This window comes from Aquarana catesbeiana, linkage group LG01, assembly GCF_042186555.1.
Source record: "Aquarana catesbeiana isolate 2022-GZ linkage group LG01, ASM4218655v1, whole genome shotgun sequence".
Classification (NCBI taxonomy): Eukaryota; Metazoa; Chordata; class Amphibia; order Anura; family Ranidae; genus Aquarana; species Aquarana catesbeiana.
Window position 1 is genome coordinate 146,543,388 of NC_133324.1, and position 21,158 is coordinate 146,564,545.

The 21,158-nt window shown below is 45.0% G+C and overlaps 1 protein-coding gene across 2 annotated transcripts in view; it reads right to left on the reverse strand.

Annotated features, from left to right (window-relative positions):
- The window catches only part of SSBP2 (single stranded DNA binding protein 2), a 307,291-nt gene that overhangs the window by 51,656 nt on the left and 234,477 nt on the right, over positions 1 to 21,158 (reverse strand). For both annotated transcript variants that reach the window (XM_073624446.1, XM_073624447.1), the window contains one exon: positions 18,036 to 18,125. In XM_073624446.1, the coding sequence (XP_073480547.1) occupies positions 18,036 to 18,125 (90 nt within the window). The remainder of the gene's footprint in view (positions 1 to 18,035; positions 18,126 to 21,158) is intronic.

Genomic DNA, 21,158 nt, shown 5'->3' on the forward strand with positions numbered 1-21,158 from the left:
TTGTCATTGGTGATGTCTAGATGACCAAGTCCGCTGCCAGCTTAATGGAGTTTTTGGCGTTTCTGCCCACCTTTCTGTGTTCCAATTTTTCCTTTTGTATTTTCCTCAATATGAAATCAATAAAATCAATAAATAAATCCAATTGGCAGAGTGGAAACCCATCATAACGTTAACAGCATTACACACCCAGATAAAAAAAAGCAAGCATCCCTGAGAGCCCTTGCACACTGGGGCGGTTTGCAGGCGCTATTGCGCTAATAATAGCGCCTGCAAACCGCCCCGAAAGTGCCGCTACTTTCATTCCAGTGTGCAAGCCCCGAGGGCTTGCACACTGGAGCGATGCGCTGGCAGGACGGTAAAAAAAGTCCTGCTAGCAGCATCTTCGGAGCGGTGAAGGAGCGGTGTGTATACTGCTCCTTTACCGCTCCTGCCCATTGAAATCAATGGGACGGCGCGGCTATACCGCCGGCAAAGCGCCTCTGCAGAGGCGCTTTGCGGTGGTATTTAACCCTTTCTCGGCCGCTAGCGGGGGGTAAAACCGCCCCGCTAGCGGCCGCATACCGACGGTAAAACGCCGCTAATAATAGCGGCGTTTTACCGCCGACGCCGCCCCCCGCCCCAGTGTGCAAGGGCTCTGAGAGATGTAGGATATTGCTGGGTTGTTTACCTCTTTAGAACCTACCAAAAACTGAAATATCACTTCTAGATGGACTTATCCTTTAATAATATATGCACATATTTCTACTATATTTGATAATTACCCAAGCATGCTGCATTTTCTGCTAAGAAACACATCACAGATTGTGCCGCACTGTTTATCCCTATTAGTCTGGTCAGACCGACTGAAAACAGTACAGTAAGTACTCATTAAAAAATAAAACGCAATGCTTCTGCGAGCATCTACAAAAAATGAAAAATCAGTTTTTTAGTAGGTAGTCAGCAAGATCGCAAAAGTATAAAAAACATACAATAATATATTTTTTAAAAATCACCAGTTAGGGCAGAAAATGTAACAAAAGAGGGTTAAATTGATCTTAAAACAGAGCCAGACCTAAGATTAGGTATCATTTGGATGCTTCCTAGGTCTGAGCACAGCTCGGAAATAACTGTCATCAAATAAAGGAGTGTCAATCATGTCTGCAGCAGAAGATATGTTAATTGCTCTGTTCTCTGAATGGGCTCATAAAACACTCGTAACTGAAATTCATGTCATGCTAAGCACAGGATTAAACAGTGACACCTAAATATTTAAGTACTAGTTATAATTTGGGCTGGGTGTCAAATTCATCTTTATAATGATATTGGAAGAACCGGAATAAAATGCATACAAGTCACTCCACGTGTGAAAACTTTCAATATGAAGTAGTTCAGCTCATTCTTGAACTCCAGTCACCTAATGTTACACTTTATTAGAAGGAATATCTTCGGACCCCTAACACTGCCATTTTCCCTCCTCTCTGGCACCCTCTCCAGCTGGTGGCGCTCTAGGCCATGTTTGCCTTTCCCTAAAATGGCTATAGCTGTCAAAATGGGCAATGCAGAAGTGATTTATTAATTCTCCACTGCTTCTTATATGACAGGTGATTATTATTATTATTTCAGGTACTTATATAGCGCTGTCAATTTACGCAGCGCTTTACATATATATTATACATTTACATCGGTCCCTACCCTCAAGTTCACTTTAACCTTCACCAACTACCTTCCTAAAAGAAAACATTTTTCAATACATTTTTAACAAAGAAAAGCACAAAAAGTATACTGGTCAAGGGTGGCTTGTCGATTTAAAGTACATCTAAAGCTGATAATCTTATGTTCGCTTTGGCTAGAGTACGTAATGGTTAAGGAAAAGACACTTTTTATCTGTCGCTAGAAAAGGTATTCAAAGAGCAAGACTAAAGTAAGATCCCCCCCTCATTCCTGTTCTGGTGACTCAATACAATGCTAACAAAATGTTGTTTGAGCTTTAAATAAAATTGGTGCAAATTTGTTGCTTTTACTCATGTTAATTAGCTTTAATTTTTGACCATCTGATAGAGAAAATTGAGTAGTGTCCGTGATACTTTTTTTATTTGCACTAACATACAATTTTTCAGGACAAGCTTTCGGGTATGTCCCCTTCTTCAAGGTCCAAGCAGTACTCATCTGATAAAATAAAAGAATTCTTACTGGTTACTGTAGAGCTCCACTTCAGTTTAAAGACTTTCTCCCAAACAAACATGTTATTCATGCCTTAAAGCGCCAACATATTATGGTTATTATGCTTTGCTGTATTCTAAATACTGTATTTATTAGCGTATAACATGCACTTTTTCTTTTTTTTTCACCCTGAAAATAGCATGTGTGCGTTATACGCCAATATTTTTTTTTGGCTGCCTCGGAGGGGACAGGGAGGGGGGCGGGACGAGCGCTGTCAGATTACATACAGTGAGAATCTCCTGTTTACATGGAAGCCTCTGTAATAGGAAGTCCCATCTCCTGGGAAGCCACTGGACCACTGTTCTGTATATCATAGGAGATTCTCACTGTATGTAATCTGTCGGCGATTGTCCCGCCCCCTCCCTGTCCCCTCTAGGCTGCAGATTGGCATTGATCAGACTGCACTGATGGCAATGGTGAGGCTGCTTCATTGAAGGCAATGGTGAGGCTGCTGCACTGATGGCAATGGTGAGGCTGCTGCACTGATGGCAATGGTGAGGCTGCTGCACTGATGGCAATGGTGAGGCTGCTGCACTGATGGCAATGGTGAGGCTGCTGCACTGATGGCAATGGTGAAGCTGCTGCACTGATGGCAATGGTGAGGCTGCTGCACTGATGGCAATGGTGAGGCTGCTGCACTGATGGCAATGGTGAGGCGGCTGCATTGATGGCAATGGTGAGGCTGCTGCATTGATGGCAATGGTGTGGTTGCTGCATTTATGGCAATGGTGAGGCTGCATCGATGGCAATGGTTAGACTGCTGCATTGATGGCACTTGTGAGGCTGCAGATGGGCACTGACCCTTATTTTGCTTCAAAGTTCCTTATTTAAAATTTTGTTCTTTTCCTGAAACTTCCCTCTTAAAATGAATGTACGTGTTATACGCCTATGTGCGTTATACACTGATAAATACAGTATTACCACCTCCAGACAGAAAGAGTACAGGAAAATGACAGGAGGAGAATGGTGCCCTGCTCTAACATGATTACAAGCCAAAAGGCAGAGCAATGCTAGACAGAATGGGTATAAGATACAGCTGTGGGCAGAGGTGATAGAGCTGGTGCTAACTGATTACGGAAGAGGAAGACAGGAAGGCAACTTTGAAGAAGTAAGATTTGAGGAACTGTTTAAACATGTTAATGTTTAAAAGATCAGTGAAAAATAATGCGTTAAAATTATAAAACAATAAACATTGAACAATATATCAAGTATTGTGTGTAATTAATAAAAAAAACTTTGTGATAAAAATCAATCTCAAATATAATGAATATAAAACATAACATGTATATAATGAGTACAAGCACAGGTGAGAAAGTCCCAAAGTTGAAACAATCCTATGGTAAACATATATGGAGTCCACCACGAAAAGTTGTGACTCAGAAGTGGGGTACAAAGGCCTCAGCAGGCATGTAGAGCATCACGGATAGTGTGTCCTCCACCCAAGTAAAGGGGTATACACTCTTACTGGAAATAGTGGACTCCAATGTCAGTGATGAGTCAATCAAGCAAGAATAGCCCGATCAGCAGATTTCCAAAACGATCCAGGGAATCCAATGAGCTCCAAGAACAAATCCAGGGAATTGTACAGGTAACCGTGAGACTGGAAACCAGTAGAAGGACCCTGGTGACATCACCAGGGTCCTTCTACTGGTTTTTGGCTTTCCAGTATGGCTGCTTAACATCTGAGTTCCAGCCTCACACACGATTCCCTGGATTCGTTCTCGAAGCTCTTTGGATTCCCTGGATCATTTTGGAAATCTGCTGATCGGGTTATCCTCGCTTGATTGACTCGTCGCTGACATTCGAGTCCACTATTTCTGGTAAGAGTGTATACCCCTTATCTCAGGTGGAGGACACACTATCTCTGATGCTCTACATGTCTGCTGAGGCCTTGGTACCCCACTTCTGAGTAACAACTTTTCGTGGTGGACTTCAGGTATGTTTACCATAAGATTGTTTCAACTTTGGGACTTTCTCACCTGTGTTTCTACTCATTATAAACATGTTCTGTTTTATATTCATTATATTGAGATTGATTTTTCTCACAAAGTTTTTATTATTTACACACAATACTTGTTATATTGTTCCTTGTTTATTGTTTTATATTTTTAGCGCTACATTTTTCACTGATCATTTGCATTGAATTTTTTTGTCAAATTCTTACGTAGCAGCTGTTTTTCTTCACTATTTGAGTTAGCGCAGTAATATCCCCATCCACAATAGTAATGGAAAGTCTGAGAACTAGAGAGAATGAGGGTTTCCGGATAGAAACCTTTGCGTCATGCATAGTAGAGCTGCGCAATTCTGGGAAAAATGAGAATCACAATTTTTTTGCTTAGAATAAAAATCACCATTCTCGCTGCGTAACATCATCTTTCATATTATACAAAAAAAAATTGGGCTAACTTTACTGCTTAGTTTTTTTTAAATTCATTAAAGTGTATTTTTTTCCCAAAAAAATTGCATTTGAAAGACCCCTACGCAAATACAGTGTGACATAAAATATTGCAACAACCATTATTTTAGTTTCTATGGTCTGTGCTAAAAATATAGATATCATGTTTGAGGGTTCCAAGTAATTTTCTAGCAAAAAAATAATGATTTTAACTCGAAACTAACAAGTGTCAGAAAAAGGTTTAGTCTTTAAGTGGTTAAACTTCTTTCATTTACAGACCAAAGTTCATTCCTTTGATCTAAAGAACAAAACCTTACAATGTTTATAGTTAGCTCAGGGCTGAGGAATGTTTTGAAACTTGGCAGACTGCCTGTTTGTTTTTTTTTTGACAGCTGTCGGCTTGAGCATAGAATCGGGAAAATGCTTTGTTAAGATCACGAGGGGGAAAGAATCGCGATCTTGATTCTTAACGATTAATCATGCAGCTCTAATGCATAGGATTGGTGTATACGTAAAGAACATTAGAAATTCAGATTGCACAGATAGAAGTTCCTATTCCCTTACAGTTACAGAGCTCTTTATGTGCTCACCCTTATGGCTACTGCTCTGTTCACCCTAGTAGCTGAGTGAGTCTATGTACAGATTTTTATACCCCACTTTTTAACTTGTTTGTTCCTATAGTAATCTATTTAACCTCATTGTCTTGGTGGAACTGAAGTATTCAACATATGGTCGTGATGCAAATGTTTGTATGTTTCCTAATGATGCTTTTTTTTTTTCCGGTCTATTGGATACTATACTTCTTAAATAAAGAATTTGAAAACAAAAAAAGTTCCCTTTCCATTTCTACTGAACACATTACGGTGGTACAGTGCAAGCACCTAGCAGGGCCTGCATATACCCTGGTAAAGGTTAAGTTCACTTTAAAAAAAAAAAATAAAAAAAAAAATACAAATTTTTTTGTAGGTTAAAAAAAAAAAATGTGCATTTATTTATTTATTTATTTTTAGCCTGTAAAGCATTGCGCCAGCAATCAGCAGATCCCTGGTGCCATGCAGGTCTCCTGCAGAACTGTCAGTGTATCTGTGTGCCTGTACATCCCGTATGAGCAAGCAGATCAATGAACTACCACGGCACTCCACAGCGAGAACACTGGGAACTACAAGCTGACAGCTGTAAAGGATGTCGGGGCTTGTAGTTCATTCACACAGATGTCGGACTTCCAGGGGTCACCCTTTCCTTCCCTGTAGCATGTTCCATCCGTTTTAAGGGTAGAACATGTAACATGTTCCCAAAGGTGAACTTATCCTTTAAACATATGTTCATGTGGGACATCTACTAAAACTGGTAAGAGCAAAATCTGGTGCAGGTCTGCATGGCAGCCAATCGGCTGCCTAGTGCAGCTTGTTCAATTAAGCTTTGACAAAAAAAAAAAAAAGCTGGAAGCAGATTGGTTTCTATGCAGAGCTGCCCCTGAGTTTGCACTATCCAGTTTTGGCAAATCAAGCCCTATAGGTGTTGCAGTACACTAAAGTTGGGTTTTATGCGTGTTGCAGTGCGTTTTTTTTTTTTTTTTTTTTCTATACACAGCATGCACTGCCTGGAATGTGCATGCAACATCCTCATTCCTTTTCGAGCCTGACTGTCTCCGCTCCCCCCCCCCCCCCCCCGCTCCTTTATTTGTGGCTGTGTTTTTTGCTTCTTATCACTCCCATTTCTTGGGTGACTTTGTCTCTACCGCATCTCCTCCCATCTTTTGTATAACTGTCTCTGCAGCCTTTCACCCCCTATTTCTCTCCTGTGCGACTGTGTCTTTGAAGCCTCTCACCCCCCTCTGCTCCCCTGTGTCACTGTCTCTGCAGCCTCTCACCCCCTCCCTCCTGTGTCACTGTCTCTGCACCTTCCTCCTTTCTCCTGTGTCATGGTGTCTGCATCCTCGCATTCCTCTCCCCCCTTTCTGTGTCACGGTCTCTGCTGCCTCTCACCCCCCTCCTCTCTCCTGTGTCTCTGTAGCCTCTCACCCACTCCTCTCTCCTGTGTCACTGTCTCTGCAGCCTCTCACCCCCCTTCTCTCTCCTGTGTCACTGTCTCTGCACCCTCTCACCCACTCCTCTCTCCTGTGTCACTGTCTCTGCAGCCTCTCACCCCCTCCTCTCTCCTGTGTCACTGTCTCTGCAGCCTCTCACCCCCTCCTCTCTCCTGTGTCACTGTCTCTGCAGCCTCTCACCCACTCCTCTCTCCTGTGTCACTGTTCCTGCAGCCTCTCACCCCCTCCTCTCTCCTGTGTCACTGTCTCTGCAGCCTCTCACCCCCTCCTCTCTCCTGCGTCACTGTTTTTGCAGCCTCTCACCCCCCTCCTCTCTCCTGTGCCACTGTCTCTGCAGCCTCTCACCCCTCCTCTCTCCTGCGTCACTGTCTCTGCAGCCTCTCACCCCCCTCTGCTCCCCTGTGTCACTGTCTCTGCAGCCTCTCACCCCCTCCCTCTCTCTTGTGTCACTGTTCCTGCAGCCTCTCACCCCCCTGCTCTCTCACGTGTTACTGTCTAACCTTAACCTTAAACTACGTAGAGGGTTCTTTACTGTAAGAGTGGCAAGGATGTGGAATTCCCTTCCACAGGCGGTGGTCTCAGCGGGGAGCATTGATAGCTTCAAGAAACTATTAGATAATCACCTGAATGACCGCAATATACAGGGATATGTAATGTAATACTGACACATAATCACACACATAGGTTGGACTTGATGGACTTGTGTCTTTTTTCAACCTCACCTACTATGTAACTATGTAACTGTCTCTGCAGCCTCTCATCCCCTTCCTCGCTCCTGTGTCACTGTCTCTGCTGCCTCTCACCCCCTCCTCTCTCCTGTGTAACTGTCTCTGCAGTCTCTCACCCCCCTCCCCTCTCCTGTGTCACTGTTCCTGCAGCCTCTCACCCCCCTGCTCTCTCCTGTGTCACTGTCTCTGCAGCCTCTCACCCCCTCCTCTCTCCTGTGTAACTGTCACTGCAGTCTCTCACCCCCCTCCTCTCTCCTGTGTCACCGTCTCTGCAGCCTCTCACCCCCTCCTCTCTCCTGTGTCACTGTTCCTGCAGCCTCTCACCCCCTCCTCTCTCCTGTGTCACTGTCTCTGCAGCCTCTCACCCCCTCCTCTCTCCTGTGTCACAGTCTCTGTAGCCTCTCACCCCCCTCCTCTCTCCTGTGTCACTGTCTCTGCAGCCTCTCACCCCCTCCTCTCCCGTGTCACTGTCTCTGCAGCCTCTCATTCTCTTCCTCTCTCCTGTGTCACTGTCTCTGCTGCCTCTCACCCCCTCCTCTCTCCTGTGTCACAGTCTCTGTAGCCTCTTACCCCCCCTCCTCTCTTCTGTGTCACAGTCTCTGTAGCCTCTCACCCCCCTCCTCTCTCCTGTGTCACTGTCTCTGCAGCCTCTCACCCCCTCCTCTCTCCTGCGTCACTGTTTTTGCAGCCTCTCATCCCCCTCCTCTCTCCTGTGCCACTGTCTCTGCAGCCTCTCACCCCTCCTCTCTCCTGCGTCACTGTCTCTGCAGCCTCTCACCCCCCTCTGCTCCCCTGTGTCACTGTCTCTGCAGCCTCTCACCCCCTTCCTCTCTCTTGTGTCACTGTTCCTGCAGCCTCTCACCCCCCTGATCTCTCACGTGTTACTGTCTCTGCAGCCTCTCATCCCCTACCTCTCTCCTGTGTCATGGTCTCTGCTGCCTCTCACCCCCCTCCTCTCTCCTGTGTCTCTGTAGCCTCTCACCCACTCCTCTCTCCTGTGTCACTGTCTCTGCAGCCTCTCACCCCCCTTCTCTCTCCTGTGTCACTGTCTCTGCAGCCTCTCACCCCCCTTCTCTCTCCTGTGTCACTGTCTCTGCAGCCTCTCACCCCCCTTCTCTCTCCTGTGTCACTGTCCCTGCAGCCTCTCACCCCCTCCTCTCTCCTGTGTCACTGTCTCTGCAGCCTCTCACCCCCTCCTCTCTCCTGCGTCACTGTTTTTGCAGCCTCTCACCCCCCTCCTCTCTCCTGTGCCACTGTCTCTGCAGCCTCTCACCCCTCCTCTCTCCTGCATCACTGTCTCTGCAGCCTCTCACCCCCCTCTGCTCCCCTGTGTCACTGTCTCTGCAGACTCTCACCCCCTCCCTCTCTCTTGTGTCACTGTTCCTGCAGCCTCTCACCCCCCTGCTCTCTCACGTGTTACTGTCTCTGCAGCCTCTCATCCCCTTCCCCTCTCCTGTGTCACTGTCTCTGCTGCCTCTCACCCCCTCCTCTCTCCTGTGTAACTGTCTCTGCAGTCTCTCACCCCCCTCCTCTCTGCTGTGTCACCGTCTCTGCAGCCTCTTACCCCCTCCTCTCTCCTGTGTCACTGTTCCTGCAGCCTCTCACCCCCTCCTCTCTCCTGTGTCACTGTTCCTGCAGCCTCTCACCCCCCTGCTCTCTCCTGTGTCACTGTTCCTGCAGCCTCTCACCCCCCTGCTCTCTCCTGTGTCACTGTCTCTGCAGCCTCTCACCCCCTCCTCTCTCCTGTGTCACTGTCTCTGCAGCCTCTCACCCCCTCCTCTCTCCTGTGTCACAGTCTCTGCAGCCTCTCACCCCCCTCCTCTCTCCTGTGTCACTGTCTCTGCAGCCTCTCACCCCCTCCTCTGTCCTGTGTCACTGTCTCTGCAGCCTCTCATCCTCTTCCTCTCTCCTGTGTCACTGTTTCTGCTGCCTCTCACCCTCTCCTCTACCCTGTGTCACAGTCTCTGTAGCCTCTCACCCCCCTCCTCTCTCCTGTGTCACTGTCTCTGCAGCCTCTCACCCCCTCCTCTCTCCTGCGTCACTGTTTTTGCAGCCTCTCACCCCCTCCTCTCTCCTGTGCCACTGTCTCTGCAGCCTCTCACCCCTCCTCTCTCCTGCGTCACTGTCTCTGCAGCCTCTCACCCCCTCCTCTCTCCTGTGCCACTGTCTCTGCAGCCTCTCACCCCTCCTCTCTCCTGCGTCACTGTCTCTGAGGCCTCTCACCCCCCTCTGCTCCCCTGTGTCACTGTCTCTGCAGCCTCTCACCCCCTCCCTCTCTCTTGTGTCACTGTTCCTGCAGCCTCTCACCCCCCTGATCTCTCACGTGTTACTGTCTCTGCAGCCTCTCATCCCCTTCCTCTCTCCTGTGTCACTGTCTCTGCTGCCTCTCACCCCCTCCTCTCTCCTGTGTCACCGTCTCTGCAGCCTCTCACCCCCTCCTCTCTCCTGTGTCACTGTCTCTGCAGCCTCTCACCCCCTCCTCCCTCCTGTGTCACTGTCTCTGCAGTCTCTCACCCATCTCCTCTTTCCTTTGTCACTGTCTCTGCAGCCTCTCACCCCCTCCTCTCTCCTGTGTCACCGTCTCTGCAGCCTCTCAGCCCCTCATCTCTCCTGTGTCACTGTCTCTGCAGCCTCACATCCCCTTCCTCTCTCCTGCCTCTGCAGTCTCTCACACCCTTCTCTCACCCGTGTCACTGTCTCTGCAGCCCCCCACCCCCCTCTCTCCTGTGTCATTGTCTCTGCAGTCTCTCATCCCCCTCCTCTCTCCAGTGTCACTGTCTTTGCAGCCTCTCACCCCCCCTCCTATACCCTGTGTCACTCTCTCTGCAGCCTCTCACCCCCTCCTCTCTCCTGTGTCACTGTCTCTGCAGCCTCTCACCCCCCTCCTCTCTCCTGTGTCACTGTCTCTGCAGCCTCTCACCCCCTCCTCTCTTTTGTCTATGCTGCCTCTCACACCCTCTCTCCTGTGTCACTGTCTCTGCAGCCTCTAAAACCCCTCCTCTCCTGTGTTTCTGTAGCCTCTCACCCACTCCTCTCTCCTGTGTCACTGTCTCTGCAGCCTCTCACCCCCCTTCTTTCTCCTGTGTCACTGTCCCTGCAGCCTCTCACCCCCTCCTCTCTCCTGTGTCACTGTCTCTGCAGCCTCTCACCCCCCTTCTCTCTCCTGTGTCACTGTCCCTGCAGCCTCTCACCCCCTCCTCTCTCCTGTGTCACTGTCTCTGCAGCCTCTCACCCCCTCCTCTCTCCTGTGTCACTGTCTCTGCAGCCTCTCACCCACTCCTCTCTCCTGTGTCACTGTTCCTGCAGCCTCTCACCCCCTCCTCTCTCCTGTGTCACTGTTCCTGCAGCCTCTCACCCCCTTCTCTCTCCTGTGTCACTGTTCCTGCAGCCTCTCACCCACTCCTCTCTCCTGTGTCACTGTTCCTGCAGCCTCTCACCCCCTCCTCTCTCCTGTGTCACTGTCTCTGCAGCATCTCACCCCCCTCCACTATCCTGTCACGGTCTTTGCAGCCTCTCACTCCCCCTCCATCCGCTCTCCTGTGCCACTGTCTCTACAGACTCTCACACCCTCCTCTCTCCTGTATCACTGTCTCTGCAGCCGCTTATCTCCTCCTTTCTCCTGTGTCACTGTCTCTGCAGCCGCTTATCTCCTCCTTTCTCCTATGTGACTGTGAGGTTGACTTACTAAATGCAAATACACTTTTCACTTTGCAAGTAAAAGTGCACTCTGCAAGGGAATTTTCCTTGGAGCTTCCTGAATGTGGTGAAGAATACCCAATCACAAGCAAGGAAAAAAAAACAGCATTTTTGCTTGCACATGATTGCATGACAGAAGTCAGCAGAGCATCATCTCATTCACTAAATTCTGGGGATAATTCCCTTGCAGAGTGCAACTGCACTTGCAAATTGAAGAGTTTATTTGCCTTTAGCAAATCAATCCCTGAGTATCTGCAGCCTCTCACCCTCAGCACTCTTCTGTGTTGTTGTGACTCTGCAGCATCCTACTCCTTCCCTCTCCTGCATTACTGATCTGTGAAATGTACAAGCAAATTTGAATGACTGGTCCTTGTGAAATGGAAAAAAAAACTGCACAGATTGATTTTTTTGACAATGTTGGTCTAAAAGCTCTTTCCTATGAATGACTTTCATCAGAATTACATTTTTAATCTCAGATCATTAAATTCCAAATACAAAGTATTTTACAAATCCTGCCTTTTTCGTCTTTTTGTGTTGTGGACAACAATCCCTGTATGCAACACTCATTTTCCTTCATTGGATTTTTCCTGCATACCATCCTCTGCATATTTTCTCTGTTTATAGTGAGTACAGAACTTGTACTCACTACACAAAATGTGAGTATATTAAAGTGTTACAAAACCCAGTACCCTGCATCTACTATATCTGGTCCCCCACAGTACACAGAACATGGAAATGCAATCAGTTTAGTAAATATAAACTGCTAAATACCTTATCTCAACTGCAGTATATGGCACTCTTGTGACTTCTATCAGTGTCTGGTTAAATCTTGTAGGGGGGGAGTTTTCATAGGGCATTAGCTGTCCTATTAGGATGCAGGATCCCTGCCCCTCTGTCTGGACAGTGCTGATTGGCCCTGTGCTGATCACATGCACTCTCCCAAGAAGAAAAAACTCTAGCAATACACACCAAACTGAGCACGTGCAAACTGACTCAACTAACCCTGTTTTATCCGGACATGTTTTGGGGGCAATGCAAGAAGGGGAGGATCTGTGCATACAAGATCAAACAGCCTTTTTACATAATGCAGAGAATTAACCCCTTAGGTTACACAGTGAGTATAACAAGCATGCTTTACTGCATATACGGACTGATTTTACTGTTGTGGATTTAGTAACACTTTAAGATACCATATTTAAAGTAGGATTGTACAGACAGACAATAAAGAAAATGGCATGTGTACCAGAAGAATGAAGAAACTACTCATGTTTGTAAATTACAGAGTTATAGTACAGGCCTATGAGCTGAATATTACACTCCCTACAAACCATCAAATTTCAGTCACCTAAAACGATAGCAACTGTCACACAACAATTTTTTTGTGGTCAGATCCAGATGCTGTATATACCCTATCCTTGCATCTATGAAATTGGAACCTGCCTAAAAAATGGAAACACATGCTTATGCAATTGTAGAATTACACTATTCCTAAAAGTGCGCACGTTAACATCTCTTGCATGTATAGAAATTGCAGCAGCTCTTCCCACGTGTCTCTTACAAGACAATTTGGCTAGGGCACGCTTTTAGCAGTTTAATGTCAACAATTCCACAAGATCTGTTTGAAGAACAGCCAAGTATACAGAAGATGAAAGTCCTGAAATGCCTTTCCTAAGAAAAGGCCAGGTGAGCTCTACTGCTGCTCACATGACCAGAATTCTAGGCATTTGGTCACGTAATCTCTGTTAAAGGGAAGGATCAGAGTTCAGATTTGCAGATCCTCCCCTAGAACAAAGATGACGGTGAGGGTGGCCATAAAGCAGGTCAATCACTGTAAGCACTACTCTTTGATAAATACACACAGTGCAGCTCAATGTAAAGCACACCTTAGTGTACACACTATCCAGGTCTATCCAATACATACACGCTGGGATCGCTGGTGTATTGACAACACTATTCTTATCTGCACAGACCTTAGGACCTGTGCACTATGAAGTGGCTGTGCCCACTGCAACTTACATATGCCACGTAAAGTGGTTGTAAACCCTTACATATACCCAACCTAAGTGACTAGCCTCAGGTGATACACGGAGGTGAAATAAATCCTCCTATATAAGTTGTACCTCTTTATCCTCAGCCCTCTCTCCTCTACATCCTACTAAAGCACACATTTTACACAGCATTTTTGAGCACCAGAAGGCAGGGGCCAGGATCTGACAACACACACTGCACAGCATAGAGCAGGAGTGTAACCTAAAAGCTGAATTAAAGGAATGATCACAGCCCACCTCTACAAAGTTTTATAGGGAAACATGCACAGCTGAGGCTGTCAATCACCTACTGTGTGCTGGAGGGGGGAAACAGGGCTATCTTTCGGGATCGTTTGGTGTTGGCATAGACTCATGCAGATAGAGGAGTGACAGAGCAGACATAAATCGCACTAGGTGCTTTGGATTAAGGCATGTACACACTATAACAGTGGTCTCCAAACTGCAGCCCTTTGCTTGCCTTCATCCAACCTTTGGGGCAGTGTTCCTCTTACCGATACAAGACACTATTTCTCCCACTGACACCAATAGGGCACTAGTCCTCCCACTGACACCAATGATAGGGTACTTTTCCTTCCACTAACACCAAAAATGGGGTACTATTCCCCCCACTACCAATGATAGGGCACTATTCTTCCCACTGACACCAATGATGGGACAATGTTCCTACCACTGACACCAATAATTGGGTACTATTCCTCCCACTGACACCAACGATGGGGCACTAATCCTTCAGCTGACACCAAAGATGGTGTATGATTCTTTCCACTGACACCAACGATTGAGCATTATTCCTCCCACTGAGACCAACAATGGGGTACAATTCCCCCCCACTACCAATGATGGCGCACTATTCCTATCACTGACACCAACTATTCCTTCCACTGACACCAACGATGGGGCAATAATCCTCCCACTGACACCAACGATGGGGCAATAATCCTCCCACTGACACCAATGATGGGGTATGAGTCTTTCCAATGATACAAACAATAGGGCACTAATCCTCCCACTGACACCAAAGATGGGGTACGATTCTTCCCACTGACACCGATTGAGCATTATTTCTCCCACTGATACCAACAATGGAGTACTATTCCTCCTACTACCAATGATGGGGGCACTATTCCTCCCATGGACACAATGAGGCACTATTCCTCCCACTGACACCAATGATGGGGAACTATTCCTACCACTGACACCAACAATTGCGTACTATTCCTCCCACTGACATCAATGATGGGGCACTAATCCTCCCACTGATAACAACAATAGGGTACTATTCCTCCCACTGATACCAACAATAGGGTACTATTCCTCCCACTGACACCGTCTGCCCCCTAAAGTCTAAAGGACAGTAAACTGGCCCTTTGTTTAGAACGAGTTTAGAGTTTGGAGACCGCTGATATAGAAGGATATGTTATGATTAGATACTCCTGAGGAAGTCACGTGACCATGACGATACGTGTGGAGTGGAGCCAGGTGACACTGCCAAAACCGGAAGTGATGCAGGAGCCTTCAAGGCCTGCTGTCAGTTTTAAGAGTTTAAAGTCTTGTACTGTAACATAAGCCAATACATTTTTTTAAATTAAATACTGCACTATGAGGATACCTTTTCTTGCATGAGCAACTATAAGGAAAAAAAAGCGTTAATTTTAAAGGGCCATACACACGACTGGCAACAGAGGGTCAGAACACCGAGAGAGAGAGTGAGAGAGAGAGAGAGAGAGAGAGAGAGAGAGAAAGAAAGAGAGAGAGGTGGAAGAAGACAGAAGTCTAAGATTGCTCACCCCAGCATAGGGAACAGCGTGACTTGACCTAGCAAGAGAGGTCATAAGTCAAGGTGAGCACATAGTTTGGAAGGTGGTTGGGAATCACTGAAGCACCAGCACTTTTTATTTGGTTCCTATTGCTGTGGAGACACTTAATTAATTCAAGCACTAACACCTGTCATCTGGATCACATTGTTGAGAACCACTAAATAAACTGCACGTTAAAGTTTTAAATCAACTTTTTTTTAAGGACTATACTTTATTTGTTTTGCACTGAAAATTTTATGTGGAGGAAGTTATATACAGTAGAAATAAAAAGTCTATACACCCCAGTTAAAATGTCAAGTTTAAGTGATGTAAATAAATGAGATAAAGATAAAGAATTTCAGAACTTTTTCCACCTTTAATGTGACCTATAAACTGTACAACTCTGTTGAACAACAAACTGAAATCTTTTAGGTGGAGGGAAGTAAAAATAAAAAACTAAAATAATATGGTTGCATAAGTGTGTACAGCCTTACACTAATACTTTGTTAAAGCACCTTTGATTTTATTACAGCACTCGATCAGTGAAGCCATTCCTTTGTGGATTTGAATGTATGATTTGGGTCGTTATGCTGAAAGATGAAGTTCCTCTTTATATTCAGCTTTCTAGCAGAAGCCTGAAGGTTTTGTGCCAATATTGACTATTGTCTATTGACTATTGTAATATTGTCTATCCTTGTCTGCTAGTTCCCCCGACCTTTGGCTTATTTCCTGACTATCCCTTGTTGTCCTGGACTGCTGCTTCCGCTCTATCCTACCGTGACCTGGGTGACCCTGGGGGCCGTGACCTGGAGCCACTTGCAGCATAGTTCATCCTCAACACTAGAGGCTCCGGTAAACACCTACTGACTCTTAGACTCTGCGCCCTTGGGAATCTTATGCTCTAGCTCCCAGTGGGATCCGTGTTGGTGCTCCAGTGGACCTGCCTTCCTGAACCACCCAGAATTCCATCCACAGCAGTCAGCCGTAGGGTCCACTACCTTAGCGGTGCACTACTGACTCCAACGCTATGCATCTGTCAAGTTTTCTCAGGTGACCGGACACCCCTGTTCCAGTTGAAGAAAAACAGCCCCAAAGCATGATGCTGCCACCACCATGCTTCACTGTGGTTATGATGTTCTTTTGGTGCTGTGCAGTGATGTTTTTGCGCCAAACATATCTTTTGGAATTATGGCCAAAAAGTTCAACCTTGGTTTCATCAGATCATAACACATTTTCCCACATGCTTTTGGGAGACTTTAGATGTGTTTTTGCAAAATTTAGGCAGGCTTGGATGTTTTTCTTTGTAAGAAAAGGCTTCTGTCTTGCCACTCTACCCCATAGCCCAGACATATGAAGAATACGGGAGATTTTTGTCACATGTTCCACACAGCCAGTACTTGCCAGATATTCCTCCAGCTTCTTTAATGTTGCTGTAGGCCTCTTGGCAGCGTCCCTGACCAGTTTTCTTCTCGTCTTCTCATCAATTTTGGAGGGACGTCCAGTTCTTGGTAATGTCACTATTGTGACATATTTTCTCCTCTTGATGATGACTGGTATATCTAATGCCTTGGAAATTCCTTTGTACCCCTCTCCTGACTGATACCTTTTAACTATGAGATCACTCTGATGCTTTGGAAGATCTCTGCGGACCATGGCTTTTGCTGTAGGATGCGACTAAGAAAATGTCAGGAAAGACCTACTAGAACAGCTGAATTTTATTTGGGGTTAATCAGAGGCACTTTAAATGACAGCAGGTATGTACTGACTCCTATTTAACATGAGCTTGAAAGTGATTGCTTAATTCTGAACACAGCTACATCCCCAGTTATGAGAGGGTGTGTACACTTATGCCAAACACAAAAAAACCAAAGTCAGCGCTGACCCCACAACCAATTTTCAAATGTTCACAGTCTATATAGAAAAAGTTCTCTTGCTCTAGGTGCTGCAGCTCTCTCAAAGATCCACTGGGTGGCGGACTTAATCTGAAATATACAAGGAAAATAGAGCGCATGGCTGCCCTAGTGCATTTCCATTTTAATGATACAAATGCAAAATCAAACAATAGAGGATTGGCTGGACCGTGCATGTGCCCTACAGCAGACACAGCTTGACGAGAGGAAACAGAGTCCGCGGTGACTTCTCATGCCATCACCACTTGATCTTGGGAGCCAACCCAGTTATACAGGCTAGGAAGGGAGACATACATCCTGCTGTACATGCGCTCTAAGTCCCATGTTTGTGAGTGCAATCCTCTATTGTTTGATTTTAAATTTGTATCATTAAAATGGAATTACACTAGGGCAGCCATGCGCTCTTTTTTCCTTGTATATTGTGCATACTTATGCAACCACAGTATTTTAGATTTTTATTTCTACTCGCCCCCTTAAAGATTTCAGTTTGTTTTCAATAGAGTTGTACAGTTTATAGGTCACATTAAAAGTAGAAAAAGTAAAAAAAAAAAAGGGGGGGGGGGCGTGTAGACTTTTTATATCCATTGTATGCAAAAGCACTTTAATGATATTGTATGCAAGTCATGGTATTAAGCTTATATGTTGATGGTTTAATACATACAGCACATAAGTCATGCTGAGTGCATAGTTTGGAAGGTGGTTGGGAATCACTGAAGCACCAGCACTTTTTATTTGGATCCTATTGCTGGTGAGTCACTTAATGCAAGCACTAGCACCTGTCACCTGGATACATCTTCAGCGAGTTATTTGTCAGGAGTAAAGACCATAACTAACATGGACTTACATAAGTCCTGATTAGCTAGCTCCATGCAGGTCAGAACACCTAAGGAAATGTACATACATCCAAAGCGGTAGCATAACATTAGCTATTGTCAGAACATAATCTCACTTGAAATGTTTGACCTAATTTTATGCCATTATTATGGTTGGCTTCTATCATAAGTAAGAAACATGCTGTCCTTCTGAAATTTAAACTTGAATGGATCAGATGTCAAGCTGAGTGCCATACAGGAATTCTATAAACGATGAAAATAATATATCAAAAATATATATAATTTACAGAAATGTAACAATACAAAGCACAGCAAACGGCTGATAGCTGACGTGATATTTTCAGTTCACATTCTGTATGTGTTGATGTTTAGTCTGAGCATACCTGAAAGAATCCAGGAGGAACCGGGCCCACTGGCATTCCATCCCCTGGGGGCATATTTCCTAGTACGGGACTGGGCGCAGCCGCAGCACTCTGTAAGAAAAGCAAAACGCTGCCATTAGCCGGGTTTATCTACAGACCTGTCACTCGTGGTTAGTTTACAAAAACAATTCAGTATAAAATGCAGGCAGCACCATCTTCATCTATACTCTGGCGCACTAAGAAAATGAATGACAGATACATCAAGACTAGGTTAATTGGCTTCCACCCAAACGTATGCATTTGTACGGATGACCGACCGTGGTAGGGGCACTACACTGAGAGCTCCTTTGGAGGAAGCATTGATGTGAATGGCTGTATTTATTACTTATAGGTACTTATATAGTGCTGTCAACTTACGCAATGTTTCACATATATAATGTACATTCACATCAGTCTCTGCCCTCAAGGAGCTTACAGTCTAAGGTCCCTAAAGCCTAGTACACACGATCAGAAAATTGTATGAATACAGCTTTCAAAGCGATTGTGCGATAACCTGATCTTTAGTACACAGCTTGAGGCGATCACGACAGTTCATCCAAAATTATCAGACAGGACAAACGCAAAAAATGTTCTCGTACGATACCAGATCATAGGATTTTCGTTTTAATCAGTACAGTTTTCGTCTGAAAATACAATACAATACAATATAATATATGACATCACTTCCAAATTTTTATTCTGTCGTATGAGAATTTTTTTTAACTTTACTAACCTCTCTATTTTCAATATGGAGATTAGCATGCAAAAAAAAAAAGAAACACAGACAATCATTCATCGGATATTCTCATCGTGTGTACCAGGCTTTACTCACATTCACACAATAGGGCCAATTTAGGCAGGGGCCTATGGCTCAGCTCAGTTCCTCCTTTGAAAGTAGGAGGTGAAGGGAGTGGAGCTAGAGCTGGGGACAGTGACATGGAGCCAGGTATGTGTTTATGGATTTATGGGATCTGTTCTATCTGTCAGAAGTTTTCTGTTTCTGTCCATCCAGTCCTGAGTGTTAGACAGCAGAACCAGATTGGTAACCTTACTTTTCTTTACTGTAGCAACACAGCTAAAGTAGTTTACTTTGCTGTCCCAAGCCTGTGATTGGACTGTGAAGGAGAAGCAGCATCCCTGCCCCCTCTTCTCCATTCGGAAGATTTCTTGACAGTGTATGAGCCCTTCTGCACACTCTGCTGGCATTACAAGAGGCTGATACCAAAAAATGGAACTTACAATAATTACTTTTAAAATACACTTAAAGTGTTGCTAAACCCACAACGGTAAAATCAGTCTGTATATGCAGTAAAGCATGCTTGTTATAATCACTGTGGAACCTAAGGGGTTAACCTTGTGCTTTGCATAAAAAGGCTGTTTGATCCTGTCTTCTCTTAACCTTCCCTTTTTCCACTGTCCCCAATCTATCTGCTGATAGAACAAAGCCTTGGGGGCAAGCTGCACATGCTCAGTTTGGTGTGTATTGCTAGAGAGTTGTTTTTTTTTTTTGGGAGGGTGCATGTGATCAGCACAGGGCCAATCAGCACTGTCCAGACAGAGGGTCAGGGGTCATGCAGCCTCATAGGACAGTCAGAGGAGAATGAAAACTCCTACAAGCTTTAACCAGTGCTCGGCCAGACACTGATAGAAGTCACAAGACTGTTATATACTGCTTATGAGAAAAGGTATTTAGCAGTTTAGATTTATTAAAATAATTGCATTTTCATGTTCTGTGTACTGTGGGAGACCAGATATAGTGAATGCAGGACCCAGGGTTTAGTAACACTTTAATCATTTTTTTGATTAATTCATTAACTGGCGTTTTTTTTTTCAAAACTGAGCTGACAGGTTTTCTTTGTTGATTTGAAAAAATAATCTGGTTGTTATAGGCATTGAAGGTCCTTTTTCTGCCAAACAGTTTTATTAAAAAAAAAAAAAGCAGACTGTCTGTCCTACTTTCTGTTATAAAAAAAAAAAAAAGGATGCATGATCTTGAAAATGTCATCACTTTCCAGCCACATGTCCTGCTGTCACGTCCGATATTATGAATGGGAAAGTTACAGAAGTGTTGGTGACATTTCCTGACAGTCCTCTAAACTAAAACAATGTCACAAAAATTGGAGGAAGTTGAGATTTCAACTGTGTTTTCAGTAAACAAAACTTTTCTTCCTTTTTGTCTTTTTTTTTTTTTTCATTTGTAGGAATCTGGTTGCTAAAGCTGAACTTTAGGCAGATCTAAAAGCACCAAGTAATCTTGGTATGGACTTCTTAAAACACATTAAATGTAAATTTTAATACTGATGGTACACATTGATCAGCCATAAAACTATGACCTCTGACAGGTAAAGTAAATAATATTGATTATCTCTTTATAATGGCATCTGAAAGGGGTTGGGATAGATTAGGCAGAAAATGAATATGTTGTCAATAAGGTTGATGTGTTGAAAGTAGAAAAAAATGGGCAAGCATAAAGGATTTAAGCAACTTTGAGAAGGGCGAAATGGCTAGACAACTGGGCGAGAGGAACTTCAAAACTGCAAACCATCAAAAATGGACCAAGGAAGGAAAACTGGTGCACTGATAACAAGGTGGTCATGGGGTACTGATGCACGTAGGGAGCGAAGGTTGGCTCATGTAGTTCGATCTAATAGAAGAGATACTGTAGCTCAAACTGCTGAAAAAGTTAATGACGGTCCCAATAGAAAAGTGTCAGAACACACAGTGCATCGCAGTTTGTTGCACATGGGGCTGCATAGCCGCAGACCAGTCAGGATGCCCATGCTGACCTGTGTCTACAGCCAAAATGGGCATGTGAGCATCAGAACTGTACCAAAGGGAGGAGGTCACCTAGTCTGATGAATCACGTTTTCTTTTACCTCATGTAGTTGGCTGGGTGCATGTGCGTCCTTTACGTGTGAAAGAGATAACACCACAATGTATTATGAGAAGAAGCCAAGCTGGCAGAGGCAGTGTGATGCTTTGGATAATGTTCTCCTGGGAAACCTTGGGTCCTGCCATTCATATGGATGTTATTTTGGAGCCCATGCCTTGACGAGTCAGGGCTGTTTTGGTGGCAAGAGGGAGGCCTGCTCAATTTCAGGTGGG